Here is a 26671-nt window from a genome sequence, read left to right as displayed (position 1 = left end):
GCTCAGAATATCCTGTGCTCTATGATTTTCTTTGAAGTAATTTAGAAAAATCTCAGTGACATTTACTTAGAGCTCTGCATCTCCTCATTGCGGTTCAGGAGATGGATGATTCACATCCAGGAACATTAGAGCTGGTGCTCTAACCCAGGTCCTGATGAGAGTTAGCAGCTCTGCAGCTGACAGCAAGACACTGCTGATTGTACAGCTTCCTCCTGCTGGAAATGATTTCTGCTCTTGCTGCAAATGAAGAAGATTCTGCACATGTCTGGAGAACATGTTCTCTTTTTTCTTTCAGCTGTTTGGGTGATGTTTCTCAGTGCTTTGCAGTCAGGTTGCAAATCCTTACCCAGCTCCAGGCTCTGCTAAAAGGTCTTTCCCAGTACCAACAAAACCAAGGCTGCAAAGAACCTGGTTTGGAGGAAGAAGAGCCTGAGGTATGTTCACTGTTGTCTTTTTTTATGCACTGGAGATACTGGGCCAGGAAGGGAGTAAAAAGCACCTTTTTGATGGACTTGAAAGAGGTATAGGAACATTTAATTAAGCATTTATCAGAAAAAATGAGAGTAGCTAGAATAATTTGATAGTTTATATTAAATTAGCATTAGATAGTTTATATTATCTCTTAGGAGAGATAATTCAAGTATTAGAAACCAGAGGGCAACCACATACAGTTTTTATCATCCCATACTGTTATTATGTGTGTGTGTGTATATATATATATATATATATATATATATATATATATATATATATATATATATAAACCTTGTAATTGCAATTTAGTTTTAATCTTAACTGGATAACAAACCTTCCTGCACCCTTTCTAATGAATGTCATACATTTAGAGGGGCTTAGGTAGATTAAACCATTGTCTGTGCAGCTAAGAACACTTGGTTTTTCCTTTAGGATATTTTGTTATATTACTAAAATTGCTGTTTTTATCTCTTTGATGGGAACATCTTTCTTTCAAAGCAGTGGTTGGCAACAGTGAGAATTGTAAAGTGATTGAGAGTCAGAACAAAGGCAGATGGGCTTTCTCACAAGTCCACAGTGGCATCATTCCTTTTGTCCTTACTGTCTTGATAAGTTCCAGGCTCTTTGGGATTGTGCATTTTTGAGCTTCATTACTATCAAAAGCTGTGTCTTGAATCCTCTCAGAAATGCAGCTATTTAGGAAAGGCTTTGAATTCAGTAATTGCTGGATTTGGATTCAGTAATTTCTGGATTTGCTGCTTGAAACTCTGCTTTCTTTTGTCTGAGCAGCAAGATTTCTGTTCCAGCTTTTCTTTTGCAAACCTGGTGGTGCTTTGGGGGTGCTGGGGCACCCCGGCTGGGTCTGTATCTCTCTCTTTACTTCAAGCCCAGGGTCATCTTCTCAGACTTTGCTTTTTTTCTTTATCACCCATCCACCTGCACCCAGAGGACTGGCAGAGGTGTGGTCTGACATGCTCTTGACCCACAAACCTGATTTCCTAAATCAGGTTCAGGGGAAAAAAAAAGGGAACTGGAAACTGAGCTGGAGTAAAATTAGCAGTTTGCAAGTCGTGGCTTTCTATTACCAAATTGCTTCTGAGCACCATTAGCACACCTTTCTGTAAAAGTAATGAATATTTAAAGCTCTGTTCTCTTCTGAAACTGCCATTGAAGCACAGAAACAATAGTTTTGGTTCATTCTTTATCCTAAACCAGCCAGCTTTGGGGGGTTATTATTTTTAGTGAATCATCTGGTTAATTTGGTCTGTGCTATTAGCTGATAATGAAACAGTTGTTTCCTAGAGAAAGACTTTCTAATGTGTGCAGATGATGGTTTCCATCATTCTTTACATCAAAGCAGTTAAAATATTTGTTTAGTGGACTTTTAAACACATTTCAAAAGCTAGACCAGTCTTTTACGTAATCATTTATAAAGAGGAAGCAGTTGGTGGGAAATCTCCCTTGCCCAGTGTTGGGCAAGGTTTAGGAAGGAAGGAAGGTTTTAAGTATCCCAAGATCTTGTGGGTCCTGAGCTTTGTGCTAGTTGTGGTGTTACCTGCCAGGTAAGCACACAGACCTCCCTTGCTGCAGAAGATTTTGGCCAAGTGTTAAGTAGCTTCCAAAGGCATTTCTTTGGTCAGTGGTTCCTTCCCTCTCACTGCTCCGCATGTGGATTGCATTGGATGAGTTTTAATTGGCATTTTACATCATCATCATCTCATTGGCATTTGACTGGAAAATGGTTTCTTTCTAAAGAAAAAAAAAAAAATGGAGGAAATATTTTTCTGTTTGCATTTGGAATAAGAAAGATGTCAGGTATAGACTCTCCCAGATTGCATACTCTGAGGAGTTATCTCCTTGGCTTTATCAGTACCCAGGGAAAGTTCTGCATTCAAACAGGCTGCACCAAACAGAGGCAACAACCCCGAGCCTTTTTGCCAGCAGTGGGAAGTGTGGGTTGGCCTCAGAAATTAGCTTTAATAAAAGGCACTCCTCGCTCCTTTGCTTTGTGCTTTTTTTCTCCTTTAACAAACACAAACTCACTTCCAGTAACCCGGGTGAAGGAGAAGATGTGGGCTGAGGGAACGGCCGTGCTCCGAGCCTTTCATCAGGGGGATATCAAAGCGCTTGGCAGCTGAGCCTGGAGGGAGCTGCAAGTGCTGATTCTGACAGCTGAGCAGTGCTGAGGGAAGCGCTGCTTCCAAGGTAAAGCAAACTGGTTAAGGAGCAGAAAATCCTTTCATCAACTCACACAAGGCTTTTTGGTCCACCTGTTTCCCCCAGATGATTAAAATGGAACCTGGTAGTGCATGACCTGGTCCTTTCCATGGTGACACTTTTGTTTGTTTGGTGTTGTCTTATGCTGAGAAATCCTAAAATTTGTGGAGTCGATGGAGTGTCACAAGACACTTCAGCTGTAGCCTGGAATTTGTTCAGGAAATTAGGCACAACTGTCCTACCTTCTTTACTCTCCACCTAAATTATCCCAGAACTGGGAATCTGTTCCTGTGAGAGCTGACAGTGCACCTTTTGTGAAGGAGAATTTCAGTGATTTGCTCCCATTCTGTCCAAGTTAAATCTTTTAGTACAGCAATAGGAATTGGTACTCTAGCTCCATAACTGCATAACTTGCTGGCATAATAATTATCTTTTTTATTTATGCATCAGATCTTTAAAGAAAAGTATCTTGAGCTCTAATTCTAGAGCTGGGCATGCCCCTTTTTAATATTAATATGATCTCATAGTGCTAGAATGAAAGGAATAGAGATTTATTTCTCCACCCTGTAGGGAAACTGGTTGAAACAATTTGCACATCACAGAAGGCGCTCGCTGGCAGATCTGGGCTGGGACTCCAGTCTGATGCTGTCTGATCCTGCATGGCTCTGCTGCTGCCCCAGTGCCAGGGGAGCAGCTGCTGAACCATCCAGAGCCTCCTCTCCTCCTCCCCAGAGGCTGGATTTAATCCTTGCACAGCTTTTTTACTGGGTTTCCCCTCTATTGGGAGAAATCACTGACCTTTGCAAGCAAACTCAGTGTGCACAGGCAAACAGTAACCACGATGGGCCATTGCTGTCAATGCTGAAAAAAGAGGAAGCCAAAAAATTCTTAAATATACTCAAATATTCTTGCTTCCGTTAGAAGGGGAGGGGGAGGTTACGCAATCACTTCCATCTTCTGGGGAGGAAAAGGCTGAATTTGGTACTTCCCTTGTCAGAACTTCTCATCTTTGCAGGCACTCCTAAAAAACCTTGAAGGCTCTGCCTTGTGACTCTGCAGATGGACCTGGGATAGCTGGGAGGCAGGGCTGGATTCAGCTGGAGGGCTGGCAGATAAGGAGCAGAAGCAGGCAGCCTTCAAGGAGCAGCAGGGAGCATAACCTTGTACCTTTTAGCTTGGCAGGGAGCTGATTAATAGCATTAACTCTCGCTGTGCAGGTGTCAGCTGGTGTGAGAACAGGAGGTGTGTCTGTGCCAGGGCAAATGTTTCACCAGGAAGCGGCTGGAGGTGCAGTCGCACATTTGGGCCCCAACCCGGTTCATGTTCCCCTGGCCTGAGGGGCTTCAGGTCCCAGGGCTCCCAGCTGCCCTTGGCTCCTGTCAGCAGTGCAGAGGGAGCCGTTCCCAAGGCTGGCATTCCCGGTGACATGAATGTATTGGTGTGAGGGCTGATGTAACCTGCACCATCAGCACCTTCCCAGGTACCTCTACGTAAGATGGGCCCTCTCCATGCGGAGGTGCAGAGCTTTGATGTGGCCACGTTCAGCTCAGGCTGAACCAAACCCACATTCTGCAGGTTCAATTAGCTGTAGGTAGAGCAAAGCTCAGAGTGCTAAGGGGAGCTATTTTATTTTTTTCATTTAATTTCATTTCATTATTTAATTTCAATTTTATTTCTCACATGCTTAAATGGCAGCTCAGGAAGTGCACGTTTTTCAGTTCTTAGATGAAGAAGGATCCAAATGACAATCTTAAACTAGCAGTGGGAAACTTCTCCTAACTAAACAGAGTGTATCTTCCCTGAGTAGTAACCGTGAACTGGCAAAGTCTGATTTCCACAAAAATAAATGTGCCTTGGTATTCTACGGGGGAAGCCCTAAACTTCTATTTAGTTTCATGGCAATGGAAGCCACTTCATCAACCAGTCCCCAACCTGGTGGTGGACCTAGGCTTTGGGGGACTGTTCTGGTGTTACAGTCATGAGTGTAAGTTAATTTAATTAATTAAAAATACCATTATGGCAATTGTGTAGAATTTTCTGACTGTCCCCTGTACAAATGGCACAGTTCCAATTTTCTAACACCATGAGATAGTGATGAAGTGAGGGAAATCCATGGAGAAATGGGGAAAAGCGGGTGTGTGTGGAGGAGCTCTGCAGTAACAAAACCACTGCACGGAGCACAGGAAAGGCTGGAAGTAAATAAATGAACCCTGGGCTCAGGACTTTGATGTGTTTTGGAGCTTGTGGAACCCAGGTTTTGCTTTCACTGAGTCTTCAGAGACCTAATCTTTGAATTTGAGACCCATGTGAACAGTAGACAGCAGAATGGTTAATTCAACATTAAAAAGTACAGGAAAGCAGCCGGGGAATAGCCCAGCTTTGCCCTTTGGATGCAGGTGAAAGATTCTATTATCTTTAAATAGCTTTTTTGGACATGACGTGTTTGCTTTATTGCAGATTTAGAAGTCAGGGAACAAAGGGAAATAAATACTCATGGGATTTGTTTGATGAGGAATTATTGAAGTGGTCAGCTGAAGCTAATCTTGTTGACTTCCCCTTCAGGAGGCAGTAAACTAAACAGGCTCCAGTACTTGTCCTGTGTGGTGTGTGAGTGTGAAGAGTAAAAGCAGCACCCAGCCAAAGTACCGTAGCCACAACGGAAATCTTCTAAAGTGAGTTTAAAAAAAAAAATAACACTAATTAGGTTTTATCAAATTTTTTTTGACAGCTGTAAAAAAAAAGTACAGAAGAAAGTATTTCTCACTCTCAGGTTTTGTTAGCGTTCAGTGTATTCATATCGCAGCAATCTGTATATAAAATATCTGTTTATTTACTACAAACAAATACAGATGCAAAGGCCTGACCTTGCAGCAGGTTGGTTTAACTATTTTTCAATGAACTTGTTACACAGTTAATTGTTCCTTCAGCTTTGCAGCAGCCCCTTAGCAGAACAATTTTGCAGCTTCATCAGAACACGGTAAAACCAGAGCAGACCCTGAGGCAGCCAGCCCCTGCACAGAGGTGGGAGGGGCAGCGTTAGTTCAGCATTCAAAGCCATTGTGTTGAATACTTTCAGAGTTTATTTTATGCTTTACAAAGCGCTTTTTGCCCATTAGAAATCAGCATCATCTATGGATCCCTTCCCATCCAGGTCAGCACTTTGGATCTTGCCTAGCTACTTAGATTTGGTTCCTATCTGGGGGCAGCTCATTGGCCCGTGCAGGGTAAACTCGTTGCACAAGCGCAGCCACACCGTCCTCTCTCAGAACACCGAGGGACATTGGCCAAGAGGCAGTGAGAACAAGGGACACGCTGCTTTCAAACCTCCTCAGTCCCACCGGGAGCCAGAGGGGAACGTGTAATCATCTAACAAAAAACTGACTCCACCAAAGGCAGGGGCAGGTCCTGGAAACCTCCGGGAGCACCTGCCCCTGCTTTTGCACAACTGATTGGCCGGGAGCGCCTCCAAGCTCAATAATCTCCACGCTCTTTTATGTTTTCATACAAAAAATTTAATAAATATTACTTTTCAAGATTTATTGCCAGGAACAACACATCAAAGATGCATTTTCATATAACACTAATATCACAATACAAGGTATCTTCATGATCTCAATGGTTAACCACTGAGATGACTATGTTTATAAGCCTTTTGATCTTAAACATCGTAATAGCACTTTGATTTCCTCACTTGTTAAGGCGGGCAGTGTAATCTATGGCAAACCTACACAGTGATCTTACTGGACATTCTACTGTTCAAGTATTCAACAACTAGCTTATTAGAATACTCCCTAAATGCAGTAGATTACAAAAAAAGTCAAATCTACAAGTGGTTCAGTATTACATATTCATGGTGAGAAAAAAAAATAATTAGAATTTACAAAATAAGATTGCTGTGTTTCCAACTTCACACGCTAATTTGATATTTTTAATTACATGCAACCACTCACATTTCATCTACATAAAGTAATAGCTCAGTTTTGTTCCCTTAAACTGCTTCTTAGCAGATTATCTGCCTGTCACTCGGTTTTCAAGTCTAAAGCAGCAAAAAAAAATTTCTAGTCTAATTCTCTAAACTGCCTCAGTCAGTACTTACAAATAGTCTTAAAGTGATACTATGGAAGGTGTTTCAAACGTTTGACATTGTACAAAAACCAGCATCAAGGCATGAAAGCCCATCCTATTAAAAATAAACTATTTTAGAACACCTTAGTTTTGGCATATAGGCAACATGTAACAAGAAAATAAATTCAAAATAGAGAAGCCACGAGCTTACAATGCTATCAAAAACCTTCAACTCTAAACACATACATATAAATAAAAAGGAATGATATTTTAAGGCTCTTGATTATTAAGTTAATAAATCAAATATACACAGTGATTAATAAAAAAAGAATTATTTACATATCTATACAAACTTCTATTTTTGACACATTTTCCTCTTTAAATTCTTCATTTACCAGCAACTGCTGACAAGTTCCCCCCACCCGCCCCCAACAAAAATACAATAAAAAAATAAATAATAAACTTATTTTTGATAGTTGCTGTGGTTCTGAGCTGCAAAGGCACTTTCAAATACAGAACTAGTTGTACGTCACCATAAAACCAATATACAAAAAACTCAAATTCAATAAATATAAATAAAATGTATTATTCTAAAGAAACTGTATAAATCGGAACATCTGGCAGGAAAAAAAAAAAAAAATGAACACTAAGGAAGAGTAATAAGGCTATGTAATACCTTATGGAACGTTTCCGTGATGGATCAGCTGCAGCTGAATTTACAGGAGGGCACTTTTGACTAGTTTTGCATAGATGTGAAATGCAGCACTTGGTATTCCAGCCAACCACAGCAACTATCATTGCCAGTGTAAGCCAGCTTGTCCAAACTTAAATTAACACAGGGATTCTAAGTAAATAATAGCCTTAGACTCAAATATTACACAACAGTTTAAGAACTACAAGCTCTTGAGTGCCTTTATAATGATACTCAAAGGCCCTGCATGGCAGCACCCCACCATCTGCTATACGATGTACTCCATCCGATTTAGGCTTTGTGCACTTTCCAAGTCTCTGTTGTCCTGTTTATTTGTCCAGTTTGGGTGTTTTGTAGGGGTGCTGTTGGGGGGCTTTTCATCTCTGTCTACCAAAGTGTAGGCTGGCTGCTTGGCAAATCGGGCCTTCTGCTGGTGCTTGTCCATGTCGTCCTCCTCCACCTCGGAGTTGTGTGTCCTTATTTTGGCGATTTTAGAGTTTTTGTTTTCGTAGTCTTTAATGGGGACAGTGTTTGCTCCGTGTTTCTCAATGGGGTTTTTGATCTGGTTCAGCTGCTCCCTTACATTGTTGGTGGTGTTGTCGTCGGAGGCCGTGTGGGTGTGGCTGCTCTGCTTTCGGCGCTTTCGGATGCACCAATAAAACACGGTGACCAGGCAACAAATCCAGGCTACTGTTAGGACCGAGCTCAGCAAGGGCACCAGGAAATCTGGAAGAGACAGGAGAGAGTTAGCCGTGCTGCAAACCACAGGGACACGTTGGGATGTCTCAGAAAAAACAAATTACAGCTCTTACACCTTGTTACTTGTTTCTCCAGAAGGAGCACGGAGGGAAAGCAGCCCTTTTGCCTGGTTAAGCCACTGGTTTAGCAAACTTTTGTAAAGTTTTTTTAGGGTTTTTAGAAATAAAAAGACCTCAGGTGCAAAGCCTCCCCATTGTTCCCAATGAACAGGGACTTGAAGAAAGCCTCTGCCCCTTGGAAGGGGTGTCACTCACCTGTTTTGCTCTTGGTCGGCCGCCGCTGCACCCTGACTTCGGCGACAGCAGCGATGAGGGTGTTGTTCCCGTCGCGCTTACTGACGAGGTCGATGATCTTATCTGTGATGTCTTTGATGGGGTTTTCATCTTCCCCGATGTCTTCTGCAGACTGCAGGACAAGGCACACGATTAACACCAAGCACCACATCAGATGCACGGGGGAACCTGCTATTTATAAACCTTCACAGGCAGTGAAGGCTCTTGCTACTTTTAACGTATAACAAAACAGAAACAAAGCAAAACAGCCTACTATGGGCAGAAACTAACGACTCAGAATTCTCGTCCTCATCCTTAAAAAGACCCAAAACCCCCCAAAATCAAGAGTGGAACAGAGAAATGTTTTACTCCCCCTGTAACAGTTACCCCAGATGGCAGCTTTCAGGTACGCATAGGTAACCAGAACTCCTCTCCTGTTCTTAAAGGGAATCAGGATGGAAACTAAACCACAAGAAGTTCTGACAAAGCCAGGAATTAAGATTTTTATGAAATCCGCATGTTGCACACATATCCGAACAATTAGCTACTAAGACATTTAAAAATATTCCAGGAATACTTACAATAGCAACATGGATTTCATTATTTGCCAAGTGGGAAGGTTCACAGGTAATATAGATGGAATATTCAACAGAAACATTCTTCAGAATATTCAGATTCCTCAATTCACTACAAACATGCTCTGTGGTAAGGCCCTGGAGGATACAAAAAAGATGCCGGTTTTCTTAAATACATATGCACACGAACACACACATAAAAGACTTGTCTGGGATTTTTTTTTTTTGCCCTGAAGTAAGAGTTCTTGGGGGAAAAAGAGATGGAATTCCCTCCAACCTAGCTTTTGTTCTTCTCTAGTCACAAAAGCATTTAGGCTGCAAGGCTGTATTAATCCTTCTCTGCTTTTTGTTTTCTTTCTTAAAGGGGCAGTGTCAGCCTTTGCTGCACTTTTCCCTATGGAAAACATCATTCCACACTCTGGGAATGAGTCTAAGTATGCCACAGCCCAGCGAGCTGCCGTTACTTACCGGGGCCATCATTTCCTTGTTAAAGGTGAAGGTGATGTTGGCACAGTTGTCCTGGTAGTAGGAATCTGAGTTGCATTTGGTCCTCACAGGCTGCTGGTTGGAGGGCCAGCATTCCCCCACGGCGGCACACGGGTGGGTGAAGCAGTGGTCGTCCCGCACAGGGACACAGGCGTGGCCAGCAGGGCACTCACTGGGGCCTTTGCCGTGCAGGACACAAGGCCGAGGGCCACACCAAACCTAGGAGAGGATGAATACTGGTGAGAATCCACTGGTTAGAGGACAGGAAATGGTGAAACCCAAACCACAGCACAGCTGTACCTTAGAACAGGTGACTTTTCCATTCAGACACTGACAGGTATTGCAGTCGTCATCCCACTTAGTCCCATCTGGCATTACTCGAACACTGGTAATGCAAGGCCTTCCTGTAACTGAAGAGAGATTCAACAGAATTAAAAGCTAAAAATAGGAAACAAATGCCTTTTCTACGTTCATCTAAACTTCTCACTAAGTTGCTTCCTCAATAAAGATACTTGCTTTAAAAAACAACACATAGTATGCTCCAAAACCATCCCCATACAACCACAAACCCATCAACGTGCAAGTACACAGATCTTGCTCCAAGTGCTAGGATCAGCTCTGCTATGTGGAATACCTTCTTGGCATCCTGGACCGCTGCGACCGGGTGGGCAAATGCAACGGTACCCGTTAATTTCATCTACACACGTGGCTCCAAAGGCACAGGGCGAGGACTGACATTCGTTGATATCTGTCATGGGAAGGAGAGGAAACAAAACAGTTACTTCATAGTATCCTTTTGTTTTGTCAGGAAAAAAGCAAACAAGATAGAATTGCCTACTGAAGCTTTATGTTCATTTTCTAGTGTCTACTGGGACGTCGATTCCTGCTTGCAGCACCAGTATAACCTCAGAAAAGTCCTTTGACGTTTCTGCCGAATGGCACTAACAAAGATCAAAACCTGACCCCTGCGGCTACTTGAGCTTTCCAGGGCAAGGACACATTCCTTCCTACACACACACACTTCCTCTCCACTGATGTGCTCCACTTCTGTTCCCCACCAGATTCTTCAACTGATGTCGATGTTAAACCCTTCCCAGCTCTATTGCTGCTGTGAGACTTCTATTCCATGGCTGTCATTAAAAAAAAAAAGTGTCCTCCTACCTGTAATTATTATTAAATTACAGGGAAGCACATTCATCACCTCAGGGCTTGGAGGTGGATTATTAATTGACAAGGTTTTTGGCTGGCACACTTTCATCTGAAGCAGAAGCCTGGGCCACACAAACACAAGGGAAGACTGTTCCAAAGGGCATTTTGTCCACTCGGCTGAACCAAGAGGTTTCAGCTCCAGCTGAATGACTTTAAATTTTCAGCATGATTCCTGCCTTCTCCAAATCTGCTACGGATCTGGTTACAGACAGAGGTGGCACAAGACATCTATCACTCATCTGATCTACCACTTAACTCAATTAAGGTGATTGTCTTGCAACAAGATTCAAGAAAGACAAAAACTGAGGCAGAGATCCACTGGGACACTCACTGATCCTGCAGTCGGGCCCGGCGAAGCCTGGAGCACACTCGCAGCGGTACCAGTTCTCTCCATCCACACAAGTGCCACTGTTGTAACTGTGGAGAAAGGGCATTGTCACAGACATTAAAAACTACTACGGATTAAAGGAACCCCGAATTCTAAAACAACGGAAAAAGCAAGGGATAAACGTAGCAAACTTACCAAGGATGAGGACTGCAGTCGTTTGTGTCTGCAAAGCAAAGACAAACAGCATTAAACATGCAGACTTTGACTAATACAGCTCTACCGGCAGTAAAGAATGATCAAACTTTCCCTAATGCCCAAGTTATACTTAGCTCAACTTTTATAAAAATATGCTGAAATTCTCTACTAAATTGATTCCAGGCTTGCACCACAAAATTTGTCAACTGCATTGTGGAACACATGTACGCAGGAAGAGATCTTTGTAAAGAATCTAACGGTGGGGGAAAAAAGTGGAAGCAGACAGAGCTGCCAGTAGAAGAAGAATGCGGGAGAAAACAAGACAACATCTGTCTCCACTTAGCTCATTTGCAACTTTCTCATGCCCAGGTCAAGGCTCTATCACATAAAGTCATTAAAAACAAAGATTCAGGTGATGCTAAAGCCTACATCAAACAAGCTTTCCCTTCTGGTTTCAATCTTGACTCCAAGGGCGACAGGATGAGCTCATGTTCTCATCATGCAACACTGGGGAAGAGTTCAAGCAGAGCTGACTTACTCTGTGTACACATGGGTCCTTCCCAGCCCTCCTTGCAGACACAAGTGAAGGAGTCCCCGCTGACTACACAGGTACCACCGTTGTGACAGGGGTTTGGCAGGCAGCTGCTGTTCCTCGCTGTAACACAAACAACATTTGCCGCTCAGTTGTTAGAAAGCTGTCGAGTCTGAGCCAAGAGGAACAGCTGAGGTCAGAGCTGCAGCACTGCATCTGCTTCCTGGTGATTATGCAGGGTATTTACCTATGTTACAAGTGGCTCCTTCCCATCCCGCAGGACACATGCACTTGAAAGTGTCCCCTTCGTCATAGCATGTCCCCCCATTGTTGCACGTCGCCTCATCGCACTGGCTGTCACCTGTGGAAAACCCAAACTGCCCTTAATGCTGGTGCTCTCTTAGGCCAACGAGTTCAAGCAGCCTATCGGAGCACATCTGTTATGTTTTGGAAAAGCTGAACTTACGGGAGTGGCAAGTTTTTCCTTTCCACCCATTTTTACATTCACAGAAGAAGTCGTTGACCAAGTCTCGGCACGTTCCTCCATTGTGGCAAGGGTTTTTACTGCAGTCATTAATATCTGGATATGTTAAGGAGAGAAAACGGGCTCAATGGTGTTTACAGAATTGACAAACACAATGCTTGAAAGGGGCACAACCCATCCCTAATTTTGGCCTGTGTTTCAATTGTGGATTAAATGCTTAAGTTAGTATTTTAAAGCTTAGATGTCACATAGATGAAGACTGTTTCACCACATACCCCCAGTTTGTTTTCATTTTGTTTGTAATCTTGTTTCAGTAAAAAAGCAGTGAAAAAGCCTATTACATAAACACCCTGTTAGTCAGGGGAAGGGAGCAGAACACTCAACTCCTCTTCTGTTCCTGAGATCGACAAAATGCAAGTATGATACGCAGACAGGCCATAAAGTGGCACCTACTAATGCAAAGGGTTTCTTCCCAGAAGTTATCCGAAGGATAGAGCAGGAAACTCAGAGAGAGAGCTGGGTTCTAATCCCAGTCCAACTCTGTAACTTGGGTTTAGTTCCAATACAAAAGATTGGAACTTGGTGGGAGGACCTGGTGGGAGGACCTTTGAAGCAGAGTTTATTGACATAGGTCACTGTCATCTTCAAAAGAGTACCAGCCATTCCTTCCCAGTGTTTTCCCAAGAGATCTTTCTGTGTGCTGAAGGATGGATAACTTACTCGTTTCACAATATGTTCCTTCCCATCCATCGCTACAAATACATTTGTAGGAGTTGATGCCATCGATGCAAGTGCCACCATTTTTACAGGGGTTGCTTTCACAGTCGTTGATATCTGCAACAGTTGGGAAGAAACAAGAGGATTAAAAAAAAGAGGTGGAAAAAAAGTCAAACTAGAAGTACAGCTACTAGGAGTCATTATCTTATTGCAGGCTGTTCAGTGCCACTTCCACTTCTAATAATACCCTTTGGAAAGGAAGGGTTATAAGATAAGAAATGGAATAAAAAACTGCACAAGGTGATGAACCTGTCACTATCAAAAACAAGAGAATAAAATTCAGGAGTCCTTAAGATCAACGTTAAACCCCACTATTAACTCCCTCAGACCTTGTATACATTAAGGGTTTTAAAAACATACAATTCAAGGCCAGAGGGTTCATTGCTGTGAACTTTCCCCAAGGCCTAGCAAATTCCACTCTGCCTCGCCCAAGAGGGATATGAAAACGTACAGCAGTTCCAAGGTTCACTGAGTTACAATGAAGAAACCTCAAAGGGGTCTGGGAGGAAGCATGGAATCTTTTTCCAGTAAGAGTGAGGGAAAGTAAAATACATTCTCTTTTTTGCACTTACTCTCATGACAGTAGGTGCCGGTGAATCCTTTGTTGCATTCACAGGTGAATTTTCCGCCCGCTTGGCTCTTGCACTTCCCGTGAGGACCACAAACATTGGACGAGATGTAGCGAACCCCTTCAGGCGTGCTGTTGGAAGCCACTGCCACGGTGCAGCTGTCAATTACTGCAGAAAAGCAGAGACCAGCATGAGAATTACCCACGCAACATGATTCCCTAAGAGCAACATTTGCACTTCCAGCAGTGGATGTTTAGAAGACACTTGCGCCATTGAATCATTTAGGTTGGAAAAGACCTTTAAGATCATCAAGTGAAACCACAAACACATGACTGCAAGTATGTTTGCTGCTTTAAAATAACATTGGACTTTGCCAACTGTGCATAAAATAATAGCAGCATCTTATGTGATGATTGCTGGAACGCATCCATGGCCTGGAATAAACGCATCAGTCTATTTGCTACCTGTCCTTTCTGTCCACACCGACATAATGCTGGCTTTCAATAGGTGATACTTACAAATATCACTCATCTTTTCACACAGAGAGGGCAAAATTCAGCCTCTTTATACCAGAGCTACTCCAGCGACTCCCCTGCTGGAGCTGCATCAGGGCTTCAGCGAGAGGAGAGGCAGGAACCATGGCCAGACATTGCCATTCACCCGCAGGGCAGCACAAACCTTCGCAAGGAGTCGTGCGGCAGTGATCCTTCAGGTGGGAGCAGTTCTTCCCTTCGTAATCCTCAGGGCAGTTACAGAAATAGTCCATGGCAAGATTGAAGCACTGGGCGCCGTTCTGGCATGGATTTGGCTCGCAGTAATCTATGTCCAGCTGTAAGTAGTGCACAGAGAGGGAAGGGAAATGGGAAGGGGGGGAAGGGAGCGAGGGAAAGCTGAGTGAAAGAGGTTTATCATGGCTCTCCCTCACCACGACAGGCCGACATTGTGGAATCTGACCTTTTTATCTGCTGCCTCAAAGAATCATTCATAGCACACAGAGTTTAGTCCCACTCACCACTACTTCGGCAGACAACTCTCGATATTAAACTGCCAAAGTGAACAGTTAGAGCTCCACAAAGCCTGACGTGCAAACACTGCAGTCTGCTTAACAAAGAGAATCCTCTGCAGCCTGTCGGGGGTTTGTTGGTTTCTTTCCCCCCCCACCCCCAATATATATTAATCAAGCACTTTCTTGGCAGACTGACAGCGATATCAAGTACAACTTTATACTATGCTTCACTGGACACAAGGCATTCCGTGCTCAGATCCGGAGCGTCGGAACAAATGGCACTGGCTGAGGGCCTGCCTTTCACCCAGCCTTCTTACCTGACAGAGGTTTCCTGAGAAACCAGCGGGACACAGACATTGGAATCCATTGATTTCATCCTGGCAATGACCCCCATTCATGCAAGGGTTACTTGCACATTCATTGATGTCTTTCTCACAGTGATCTCCTGCATAGCCAGGTGAACAGATACACCGATAACCATTAACCAAGTCCTGGGAAAGAACAAAAAACATAGTTTAGGAGTTAAGGTTCTTCCTCCCTCAATATATTCTTATTAAGAAAAAAAATTCAAAAAAAGTTTGTTTGGTTTTTTTTTTTAATTCCTTAATATGTCCAATCAAGGCAAAAAATATTTAAAAGGGAAAAAACACACAGACCCAGTCCCAGTTTACATTCTTAACTTCCAGGCAGGATACATTAATCCACAGGTTGAAGGGAAGTGCCCACATTTCCAATAGGTAGTTTGCACAACCACCAGCCTATTCACTGGTGATGCTGGCAGTGCAAATGAGTAATTTATTGGAGTAATTTTTCTGCCCTTACTGTTCCACAAACACATCTCAACATGCTGTAGCATGACACAGGCCCTCCCCCCAACTTAAAGAAATGACCATTTGTACCAGCTAATTGCTGTTTTCCAAATTGTTTGTGCTTAGACTCAAAGGTTTTAGTTACTGTTGCAAGTCTTCGGGAAGGAGAAGTAAAACAAGAAGGGCTTACCCGACAGGATCCTCCATTCTGACATTGTCCACGACAGTCGTTAATATCTGCAATAAAATTAGCACGGTTAGAAGGCAAAAATATATTTACACTAGATAAAGAGTTCAGGTCTCTCTAAAACTGCAGCTAGATAAACCTTTTGTCAAGTTTCCTGCATGCCTTCCTTGAGATAAGGTTATTATAATGGGTGGGAAACCTTTCACGATTCTTCTAGGAGAGGCAGTAAAACTTCACATCATTGTTTTAGTCCCTTTATCAGAATATAGCTATGGTACAGGCTAATGACTTTGATAAAATTGTATATTTTCATTCTGCACAAAATACTCCCTTTCTAAAAACATCGACTGCTGGGGCTCTGCCCGGTGTTCAAATTGAGTTTAGAACTCAGTGGCACACGCACGTATACCCAAAGAACTGGCCTTTAATAAACCCAATGGTATGGACACTTACTTATATCACAGTTGTGGCCAGACCAGCCAGTAATGCAGTCACAGTAGTAGCTGCCAATCAGGTTCCTGCAGGAGTTGGCATTAACACAGGGCTTGCCCTCACATTCATTCGCATCTGGAAAACCAAGGGGAACATTCAGGGGGGAAGGGAGAAGCCCAGGCCCCAGCAATAAGCAGCAGTTCCTCCAGAGCTAGGAGGAACTTGCAGTGTACTGCGGGGATTAGCATGACTGGAACGAACAAAAGTCAATCATCATCAGCCTCTGAAGGCTCTTTCAGTTTCTTTGCAATTAGAACATACAGGCTACGCTAATTATTTCACAATTACCCGGCCACTCATTAAGCACAACTCTCCCTCACACAGGCATCTCAGCTGAGCGTTCTGAAGGAGGAATGCTGCAGCCTGGTCACTGGGATGAGTGTGCTGTGTAAAGAATGCAGCCAGCTCATTCTCCGTGAGATCATCCCCATTTAGGGACCCAGCTGTGAACTCCTGGGTCCGGAGGAGTTGACACGGTTGAAGAGATACAGCAACTTTCTCACAGGGTAAAGGGAGAAACACACGTGGGGGCGGGACTGGGAGGCACGGCACACACCCTCCCCACTTCAGGGCAGGCTTGGTTTGAAGGATGACTCTGGTTAACTCTTTCCTTCAAGTGCCAGCATGCAGAAGCAAGGTGATGGAAGCCACACTACTCTTGGACACTGTCCTAGACCTCAGTCCTGCAAACAGACACCGAATATCTTCAGTGCGCCAAAATACGTCCACAGGCTTCAGAAACACGACCGTGAGTAATGCAGGACCACGATCCCTTTTGCATTTATCTTTCCCAGCTCTGGAACAACACTGGCTGAAGAGAAAGCAGTTCTTACCTAGCTGGCATGTTTTGCCAGTCCACTGAGGTGGGCAAATACACTTAAATCCATCAACTAGATCTTGGCAAGTTCCTCCATGACCACAGGGATTTGGAGAACAATCATCAATATCTGTAATGCAGAATAAGGAGAGGCTTAGCTCCACTACCAGACTGGCAATGGCAGTAACTGACAGGTCTGATAAATGGTTGCTGCTACTCGGGTTTTCCCTGAGGGACAGAAGAACAACAGGACTTCTACGTGGAATTTCTAGGTTATCTCTGATTTCAGCAAAAGCCTCCTTTAAAGAAAGGAGTAATGTGAAAAGGGGGTTCAGAGCACTAGGGGAAAAAGGCGCTGTGGCCTTTTTGCAAGTGGAAGTCCTACTTGGATCCAGCAAGTCCCTCAAAACAGCATTTTTAACAACATGCCAGAACGCTACAAAAATTCAGCATTCTGCTTCTTTCAAGATGATTTTTGGCTATTCTTTCCCCTGGCAGTTGACAAAAACTTTGGTACAAGCAAAGGGGAAGAGAGTGCACAGACTGCCAGGAAGCAATGCTCAGGCTGGGGAAGGTTAAGTAGTCTGACCTGTAAGTTTATGAGGGATTGGACAGACTGATCCAAACCAGGAAACCGGCACATTTTTAATGAACACTGAAAAGGACTCACTATCAGTGCAAGTTGGTCCAGCCCAGCCAGGAGCACACACACACTCAAATCCCGTGGATGTCTCCAGGCAGCTCCCCCCATTGTGACAAGGGTCGGAGAGGCAGGCGTGCTCCGCTGCACAGGGGACAGAAGGACATCATGGCAGAGGTTACAGCGATGCCACCACAAGCCACCCCTGCTCCCTCCCCATGCTGCTGCTCCGGACACACCATCAGTACTCTTGCTGCACTGTGCTCCTGCAAGTACCAGGAAATTTCCCGGCTTGCTGAAAGTCTCCTTCCATGCCAACCTCACCAGCACACCGGCTGGAGTCACAGCCAGACAGGGTGACTCGGACTGACCTCCCCAGTGAGCAGAAGGCTGATGTTCAGAGACACCAAAGGTCCATGATAATGCATGAATAAGAAAGGCTGGACTCAGCCTTGACTGGGTATAATACAAAATTGAGTTTTCCTCCATCTCACAAAGTGCATCCAAAACCAGCCACCAAAAGCTGGTGAGAATTAACTGTCAGGTGGCAGCTCAGCAGCTGCATCCAGCACTTACCAATTTCACAATTCTGTCCTGAGTAGCCCTCAGGGCAGGAACACTGGTATTTGTCAGGGCCAGTGTTGCTGCAGGTACCACCATTCAAGCAGGGAGGGTGGGTTCCACAGTAATTCAGATCTGCAAGAGGGGAGAGCATTAAAGCCAGGCTGGAAAGTTACAGGAACATCCCCACGTGCTTTATTCTGTTACCCCAGAACACATCCCCTCACAGGAGCGGGACAGGACAGGGACACGCTAAGGACAGATGCTAACCATGCCAGAACACCAGTGGGGACAAGACCAAGCAGCTGAGGGCCAGCACACTCCCAGCGCGTTTCAGGAGCTCGCTGAGCCCCGCGTGCAAAGTCTGCCAGTGCTGACATTCAAGTGTGACACGACCCTCTGGGATTAGCATACCTTTGTCACAGAGCTGACCACCCCAGTTGGTTTCACAGAGGCACTGCCATGGTTCAATGCAAGTGCCATGGACACATCCCGGGTGTGGAATGCACTTATCACAGTACTGGCCTTGCCATCCATACTGACACCTTCAGTTAAAGAGCAAAAAAAGGGAAAAAAAAAAAAAAATCAGAACAGGGAAACAAACCCAAACCCATCATAATTGCTGTGTGTAGACAGAAGTGTGCAACTCCAAAGCTTGAAGAAAGGCTGGGCAAGTGGGGGAGAAGGGCAGGATGAGGGGCGGGGAGAAGCTATTCAAGGATTGTGTGATGGTTTCTTGTAAACAAACATTTTGGTAGTTTTGCCAAGGTCTCTGTAGCCGGCCTCCTGACAAAAGAATAACTGTTCTGAGAAAACCAGCATGAGGCCATTCAGCACAATAATACTCTTTGGAGCCTCATATAAATGTGGCAGAGAGGGTGGGTGTGCACTACAAATCAATCTCTGGACTTTGACAGGGTGCTTTATAAATTGAGGGGGGGAAGAAAAAGTCAGTGGAAACAATAGTTATCCAGAGATCCTGATGAATACAAGGTTCCAGGCATTTCAGCCATGCTGGGTTTGCAGGAAGACAAACAAAACCATAACCACCAACTCTGAGCCCTTGGCAGGACAGTAGCAAAACATGAGGAGTTCCCTGCTCTATCAGAAGCAGGGAATATTATTCTGAATAGAGAGACACACAGAGCCAGTATGGACAGGGCCACAGTCAGGGATGGAAGAAAGCAGCAGGGCAGGATTTTACACGTGCTCAAAGATCAGCTGTGTGTGTTTCTGAGTTTGATTTATGCTAATAACCTCTTTTCAGGGAATAGCTAAATCATATGCAATTCTGAGAAACACTAATGTCTGAAGCATTTACTACTAATTGAATTCTTTATTGTCACCATCAGTGAGCTACCTGAATTCTCTACTTAAAAGGAAGATGTTCTTTTAAAGTGAAGCCCCCTTAAGGAAAAGCTTATTTTGGCTTTTCATTTAGTTCTCCCTAGCAAGACAGACCAAGGATCCTTCAAATTAAAGTGGATCTATAGATAGAAACAAGCAAAACAAGTGGAAAATGAAAAGCAAGGGCTTTCTGAGGTACTGTATTTCATTAACAGGTCCTGAGAGTAATTGATCAGCGGCAATTATGCACAAAGCTGTCACTAAATTATGAAAACAAACCTCAGCTCTACAGAAGTCAGCTAAGCTTTCTATTTGTAAAACCCCCCCACCATTCTTCTGCTGGCAATTTCTTCTCATGGGAAAAAGCCAGAAGGATCAATCCAATAGATAATCACACACAGCCAGTGGTAAGTCCGACTTCCCTTCTAAAAAACTCAGGTGACAAACTGCATCCTAATTAACTTTTTTTTCTTTAATAGGTATCACAATAGCAGCCTTTCAAAGGCAATGGGAAATTCTTATTAGTTTGTGTGTTTAAAAAAGCCAGTCAGTGCAAAGAACGTGAAAAAAACCTCAGATAAGGCAAAACAACCTCCCTCAAGTAGCTCTTGGAAAATCCTTCTGTATAGTGCATATAATGCACAAAGATCAAAATTTAGGACCAGACTCTTTTAATCTGTATTGCATTCAAAGCAATTTGCCTGAGAGCTTGCACACAAGGCAAACTAAGGGACCTCACCTGCAAAAGCAGGTATCCAAACTGAGGGTTTTACTCCAGTCAAATCAGAGTGGTGGTGGGTTTTGTTTTCTTTAGAACAAGTGTAAAGAAAGCAAAATAGTTTAAAAAACACCACACCACACAGGCAAAAAAAAAAAAAAAATCATGAGCTTTAGAGCCAAGGGTACTACTTCAAACATGGGCTCCAAAACATAACAAACAAAATTGGGTAAGGCTACGGGCATTTAGGAAAAAAAAAAGTGGGATATCAATTCCAGAAAAAGATTGACAGTAATAATTCGTGTTTAATAATATGTGTGCAGCAGTTTCTCATGAGAAATTTGAAGTAAACTTTCCTTGTATAATGATTCATGAGTAAAAATGGTTTAGTTGGCTGGTCTGCATTACAGAAAAGTGACTGGCAGTGAAAGGGAAAAGGATATTTTAGGAACGTTTGCAAGTTGTCTGTTGTACCAGAACACAGAGCAGTTTCTGCTCGGATGTTATTTTTAAACCCTGTTGCATTTGTAGCATACAGGCTATGTGACTCATCAAAACTTAAAAGAAAATAAAATCTTGTTTCTGTGTTCACTTTAAAGATAGTGGTCTAACTTGGCAAGCAGAAGTTATCTGAAAGCACCAGAAGGACAGCATTGTTTCAAGACTATGCAAATCAAGTGTGGGAAAGTTGCACCTTAAGTAAATAAGAGCACTAGTGCATGTCTGGGCAGTGAGTGGGAGGCAACAGACTTAGAAAGAGAAAGAGAAGGAAAAAAAAAACTGGAAACAAAGCCTGTTGTTCTGACTAGGAGACAGCAACCCCTACAAGGCATGTTTATTCTGATGACAGCAGCACAAATCACTGGTAGCCCTGACTGATATGCTCTTCTCACCATCTGGCCCCCCGATACTTCCTACTACTTGTTAGGCTTTTTTTTAATTAAAAAAAGATTTAGATTTGGTGTTCTAGGGGTTAACCAGCTTATATCAGTGCTGCTAAACATTAAAATCACAGGACAAGTGACAACAGTCCATCCCCTGGCTGGACTTTGCCATGGCTCTGTGAGGATGAGAGCTTACTTCCCACCTCACTTTCAGATGGTTCCTTGGTTTTTGGTGGTTTTTTTTTTTTTTTTTTTGTGTTGTTTTGAAGCATGCATTACAGAAGCAGAGAAAGTCAATGAGCCACTATGGCTACTCAGGCTGAATTCTTATGGAATAGTCTGTCAGACACTCCAGATTCAGTTCCTGTTGGAACTCTAGCTCATCAAGCAGTCCATTTCATGCAAAGGTTTCCAGCAACAGAGAATCCACCAATATGCTTGTAAGGCAGAAAAATTGCTTTCTATTCCTTCAAGCTTCTGAGTCTTATTCAGGAATACTCAAACTTCACTTTTAACCCTTCCTCCACAGGATCAATGTCAATATTTTTGTAACCTCAGAAGCTCTAAGTTGTAAACAGAAATGATAAAGGGTTACATGCAGCAACTTGGAACTTTTCTGTTGATAAAGAATACCCACATTTAATATCCACTACCCCTCTAAGGGCAAGGGACAAGACTTCCCTGTGCTGTAAATACATGCTGCATATTTTAAGGCATTCCAGATATTTAACTGTTGTGTTATGGATAAAATCTGCTTTCCATTGTCTCCTTGCCAGGACAGAAGGGACTTCAAAGCACGGCAACAAAATTCGGCATTCATCAGAGCCCACTGACAAGATTTCATCCCAGCCATTAACCTCTCAGCACTCGGAGCCAGGCTCACAATGGGAAAGAAACCCAGAGATTCAACTAATCCCATTCTAAAGAATGCTTGACTTTTGCCTACTGATGGAAGAAACCAGGGGGTGGGAGGGATGAAGGGGGAAACTGAAAGGGAGAAGAAGAGAGAAAAGCCACACTGTACTTCAAGCTTGGGATTGAAAAAGCCTGTTAATCAGGCTGTTGGAAAAAACATAGCCACCAAACATTTGCACTATTTATGCAGAAACAATTAGCTAGTGCTCATTAGGCAGCATTCACGCTATTTATCCCATACCCCCCTCTCCCTCAGTGCCACCATTTCACAAATCAAAAAGCTTCTTAAAATTATCAGTGCATTAAAAGCCTGCTCCCCCCTTATTCTGGGCAAGTCAGCATGAATAATGTGTCTTGCTCAAAACCACAACTTCCAAAACACCCTCCCTCCCCAGTCCTATTGTGTTTAGCATCACTTGTTTAATTAGTTGGGGAGGGGTGAGGGGGGAAGAGCAAAGAGGGATAGGAAGTATTTACCTGCACTCTCCTGGAATTGTGCAAGAACCATGCTTGGGGCTACATCCCTGACGACAAATAGCTGTTAAAACAACAAAAAAAGAAGAGTATCAGCATGCTGCCCGCTTCCGGCGCCTTCACGCTCGTGGGAATGTTCTAATCTCTAACCAGCACTGTAATCCTGCTGAATCCAAGGTTTTAACAAGCATCTCCTATCAAGTCTACCGGAAGGAAAACCAAGGTAGGTGTCTCCCTAGGATAGGAAATCTATCAGCTTTTCTTTTCTATAGGAAATCTGTTTCTCTGACTTGGCAGAAGAATCGTTCCTAGTGCTGTTCAAAGAGCTGTTTTTATGTGGGAGAAGCCATCTTGCCTTGGAGGGGTCAGGCCACTTGGAGTTTACAGGTTTCCTTTCTCTGTCTTTTGCAGGTGATCTGTGCCACTCTCCCTGGCTTTACACCTAATTCAAAGCAGATTTTAACTACTCTGGATTTAGTTTTGGCTGTATCTCTGAACAGACAGGATATCAAGATGAGCAACAATTCAAATTGCAGGTAAACTCAGTCATTAAGACAGGCTGATAATCTGTTCATAAGTCCTGCTTTCTCCTTCCCCAATTACCTAGGTAGCAGCCATTCCCTAATAAACATGTTGAACATGATCTCAGGTGGAACAAACAAGCCTGGGACTTTTCAAACACCAAAGCTTTACACTTGCCAGGTCAGCTTTAAAACAAGTCTCTCCTTCCTGCTCGTCTTGAAGTTCTGCACCAAAGGGGAAATCCTTTTTGAAGTCAGCAGCAGAACTCCCATTGAAGTCAGTGGGCTGGGTTTTCTTCCCAAGGGCAAAGATGCGGATAATCAGGGAAAGAACACATCTGCTAAGTGCCCAGTACTCTACCCTCTCCAAGACTTTAACACAAGGTGGAAACTACTCTTCTCCTGCCCCCGGTTCTCTGTGTAAAGAGCCGGCCACTGTCCCAACAGTCCTCAGCCCCCTGCCTGCACAATCTGACCACTGAATGCAACCTGGATCTGATGCCCTCAAGCCCCTCCCAGGCCCCCAGGTCTGCAGGTTGAACATTTGTCACAAACCTTTGTTGCACTCTGGTCCCATCCAGCCTTCCAAGCAGGTCTTGTTGCCGTTCTGGTCGCAGGTGTGGTGAGTGAAGAAGTCATCTCTCGGCCGACAGAACTTGTTGCAGCCGAAGCCATAGTAATGCTCTGCACACGTCACCCGGATTTGGTACTCAAAGTGGGCAACCCCCGCGTTGTGCTTCAGAGTCTGCCACTGCCGGCTGGGATTGATCATGCCAGAGTGGGAAGCCTTCTCAATAATGCGATCAGGGTCTGCGAGGCACGAGAGATGTCAGAGTTAAAACCGCATTTAGGTCTCGTCATTAGCTCCCACATCACAGCTCTCCAGCTTCACAGGCAAAACTCTCTGAGGCAGCCGGTTGGTTTTATTAATTTTCTGTTTTAGACAGTCAGATAAGGCTGCCCTGGAGCTACAAACCATTAACTGAAACACACATGCAGCATTATCAAACTGAACAAAGCTTGAAATCAAAAGGGACTGTTCGGTTACTGCCAATCACTTAGCCCTTTTGCAGTGTAAGGGCATCCACTAAGAATTCATACATTCATGACTAAAAATTCAGCTCCAACAGACTGGTACAAAATGTGTTTTCCCCTGCTTCTCCATTAATGGCACTAGTTTTGTTTTCAACTGGAGCATTTACAAAAACAGCATACTACAATAGCCTAATAAAGCCACGTCTACAGACTGAACAAAGGCACTGCAAAAGGTTTGCAGCCTTTTCCTTATGTGCAAACGCTAAATTGAAAGCTACCTACTCCTGCTTTCAGATGACATCGACAGTCTCACCAGATTTTGGCTGAGAAATACCATGGAAGTCCTGTCCTCAGACGGCAACTGAGAGTGCAAAGTCGAGATGATCAGAGCTCAAAGCAGAAGACTTAAACTACTGCATATATGTGCTATGGATCCCCTTCCTCTCTACAGGGCATTTCAAAGTTTAGGTTTGCACTTAACATTTAGTCCTAGCAAAAGTCTTCTGGCTTTCAGAGCCATACAACTGTCTAAATTATGGCTTGAAATAATAATATTTCACGTTTGCTTGGAACATTGTATATATCTGTGGTATTTCACTTTGTAGTCCAGGTCTCGTGACTTAAACGATCTGACACTGCCTTACGACCTGCTGCTACCCAGCACTTGACTGCTGAGTGAAAGTTTATCGTAAAACAGCCAAAATATCCTCGCAGACTGAGTTCAAAACCAACAGTGAGTACATGGGAGCATAATCCAGCGACAGGAGAATTTGAGGTAGAAAGGCAGTTTGCCAATGATGTGTTAGCAGCGTGTGAAGTACTGGCACCTCTGAGTGTTAGGAATTAAAATGTACTGATGTGCTTGTTCTTCCAACAACTACAAAAGAACCTTCTGGGATTTTACATAAGGCAGAGCTGAAAGACTAATGAAGTCGCTACTAAAGCCCTAAGATGACACATGGGCAGTTTTTAATCTAAGATACTTTTAAATGTATTGCTGAGGAGCTTTGATTTGCAGCTTTCAAAAAAAAGAACTTCCCAACAGGCTTCTCAAGCCTCAGATACCCATCATGGATCCACTACCAGGTCCCTGCCTGCTTGTCTGTGGTCTGGAACGAAGTCAAAGCTCTTGCTGCACAACCACACAACAGTGTCAATACTCAGACATTGTGGGCATTTACCCATTTTGGGGGGTATTTGTGACTTGAGACTGCAGCATTCATTATGTGTTTACAGTGTGAAATTAAGGGCAACAACTTCTTATTCACCTTCTGGTATTTCTGGTTCTATAATATTTTCCATTTAAATCAGTTTTTATTATTCATTGGCACGAAGCCCCCAACTCCACAACTATGTGTCAGACTTTCAAATGCATGCAGGCCTTTATTAATTTAAATCCTGTTCACAGGTAATGTGGATGCCTAAGGACCTTTCCATACTGGTACATCCAGAGCAATATCATGTTCTGTGCCGTGCAGGTGTAAGGCTCTTAGATCTCATCAGCGAGATTATTGACTAATTCTAAGAGGTACTTAAGCAGATGCATATCTGCTCGCCTTGAATGGGGCTAGTCTGGCAATTACAGTTCCACTCATGTGTGCTGGAGATGGCTCTGCTGCACTTGGCAAGATTACACTCCATCCACAGCACAGCTGGAAAGCAAAGGCACTTCCCCAAACACCGAGTGTGCATAAAGACATCCTGCTCCTTGTGAGGAAAACAACTTTATCCTCTCCTGTAAGTGGCAGAAGAAAAGGAGAATGACGCTCAATTCGGTTTTGCAAACCGGCCCCCCACCTCCACCCCCACACTGATTCTTGCTTTTCCAGTCTTTTCCTGTTCCCCCTTGGGAACACACCACCGACAACTTTCAGTCCTTGGCACCAGAAAGGGAGTTGCCTTGAAAAAGTGATCTTTCCTTTTGCCTCTGCTCTTTCATTCTGCTATCTGCCAGCTCATTAAGAAGCTTGTCCTTGCTGTACGTATATGACCTCTCACTCCAGCCATCAGCTCTTTGGAGACCTTAACCATAGGCTGAACTCAAATAGAAACACTCTTTTAAGTCCACTGGACTTCATTTTTTTGCAGATGCTCAGATGAATCCCAACTGCAATTTCACTCCGGATCATGGATAAAATGCCTTCCATTGGATACACACTTAAAGCTACCCCCCATCCACCTGAATTCAAGCGTAGTCTCACAGGTTTAAGCTCCCTTTCCATTAGCCCTCACCCACAGTTTTCACAATGAAGCGCTGGCGTGTTCCTTCTTGTACAAAAACTCCTCCACCCTTGCCTATTCCCACCTGTCAGTGTGTGCACTTACACAAGGGTGCTGACCCAGACTCCAGGGGAGGCATTGCAACAACCCTGCCATTCTTAGCCCGCACCAACCACGGTTTCAGTTTTATAGGAAGCAACCCCAAGACGGCAAAATGGTTGAGTAAATAAAAAGCAGCAGCCAGCCAGGCTTGAGACAAAGGGATCTTCTGAACTCCACTGCCTTCATCTGACTCAGAACCCCATGCTTTGATAGAAAGGTTAGAGGAAGCATTAACCCATTTGAAACTGATGAAGTGGAAGAGAGAGGCTTTCTGTACATCTCAGGCTTCCGCTCCGCGCTTCACTGTCAG

The 26671-nt window shown here is 43.8% G+C and overlaps 2 protein-coding genes across 3 annotated transcripts in view; one reads left to right on the top strand and one right to left on the bottom strand.

Moving 5' to 3' along the window:
* Positions 1-5338, top strand: part of SLX4IP (SLX4 interacting protein) — a 77045-nt gene extending 71707 nt beyond the window's left edge. The window contains exons 10-11 of one of the 2 annotated variants that reach the window (XR_009207635.1): positions 296-434; positions 5254-5338. The gene's annotated coding sequence lies outside the window, so the exon portion shown is untranslated. Of the gene's footprint in view, positions 1-295; positions 435-2523; positions 2661-5253 lie in introns of those variants that run through there. The other variant, XR_009207634.1, reaches the window with a different exon arrangement.
* Positions 5339-6180: 842 nt separating this feature from the next.
* The window catches only part of JAG1 (jagged canonical Notch ligand 1), a 35097-nt gene continuing 14606 nt past the window's right edge, over positions 6181-26671 (bottom strand). The window contains exons 4-26 of the mRNA XM_040057791.1: positions 23560-23814; positions 22487-22547; positions 18560-18690; positions 18161-18280; positions 17615-17728; positions 16961-17074; positions 16089-16202; positions 15639-15685; positions 14957-15130; positions 14312-14462; positions 13637-13801; positions 13008-13121; positions 12270-12383; positions 12051-12164; positions 11810-11926; positions 11272-11299; positions 11080-11165; positions 10174-10287; positions 9840-9949; positions 9522-9758; positions 9060-9191; positions 8461-8611; positions 6181-8173 (exon numbers count right to left, since the gene is read on the bottom strand). Coding sequence (XP_039913725.1) covers positions 7716-8173; positions 8461-8611; positions 9060-9191; positions 9522-9758; positions 9840-9949; positions 10174-10287; positions 11080-11165; positions 11272-11299; positions 11810-11926; positions 12051-12164; positions 12270-12383; positions 13008-13121; positions 13637-13801; positions 14312-14462; positions 14957-15130; positions 15639-15685; positions 16089-16202; positions 16961-17074; positions 17615-17728; positions 18161-18280; positions 18560-18690; positions 22487-22547; positions 23560-23814 — 3221 coding nt within the window. The 3' untranslated portion in view covers positions 6181-7715. The remainder of the gene's footprint in view (positions 8174-8460; positions 8612-9059; positions 9192-9521; positions 9759-9839; positions 9950-10173; positions 10288-11079; positions 11166-11271; positions 11300-11809; positions 11927-12050; positions 12165-12269; positions 12384-13007; positions 13122-13636; positions 13802-14311; positions 14463-14956; positions 15131-15638; positions 15686-16088; positions 16203-16960; positions 17075-17614; positions 17729-18160; positions 18281-18559; positions 18691-22486; positions 22548-23559; positions 23815-26671) is intronic.

Source organism: Hirundo rustica, chromosome 3 (genome assembly GCF_015227805.2).
Source record: "Hirundo rustica isolate bHirRus1 chromosome 3, bHirRus1.pri.v3, whole genome shotgun sequence".
Lineage (NCBI taxonomy): Eukaryota > Metazoa > Chordata > Aves > Passeriformes > Hirundinidae > Hirundo > Hirundo rustica.
This window is presented reverse-complemented; position numbering and strand designations above follow the sequence as displayed.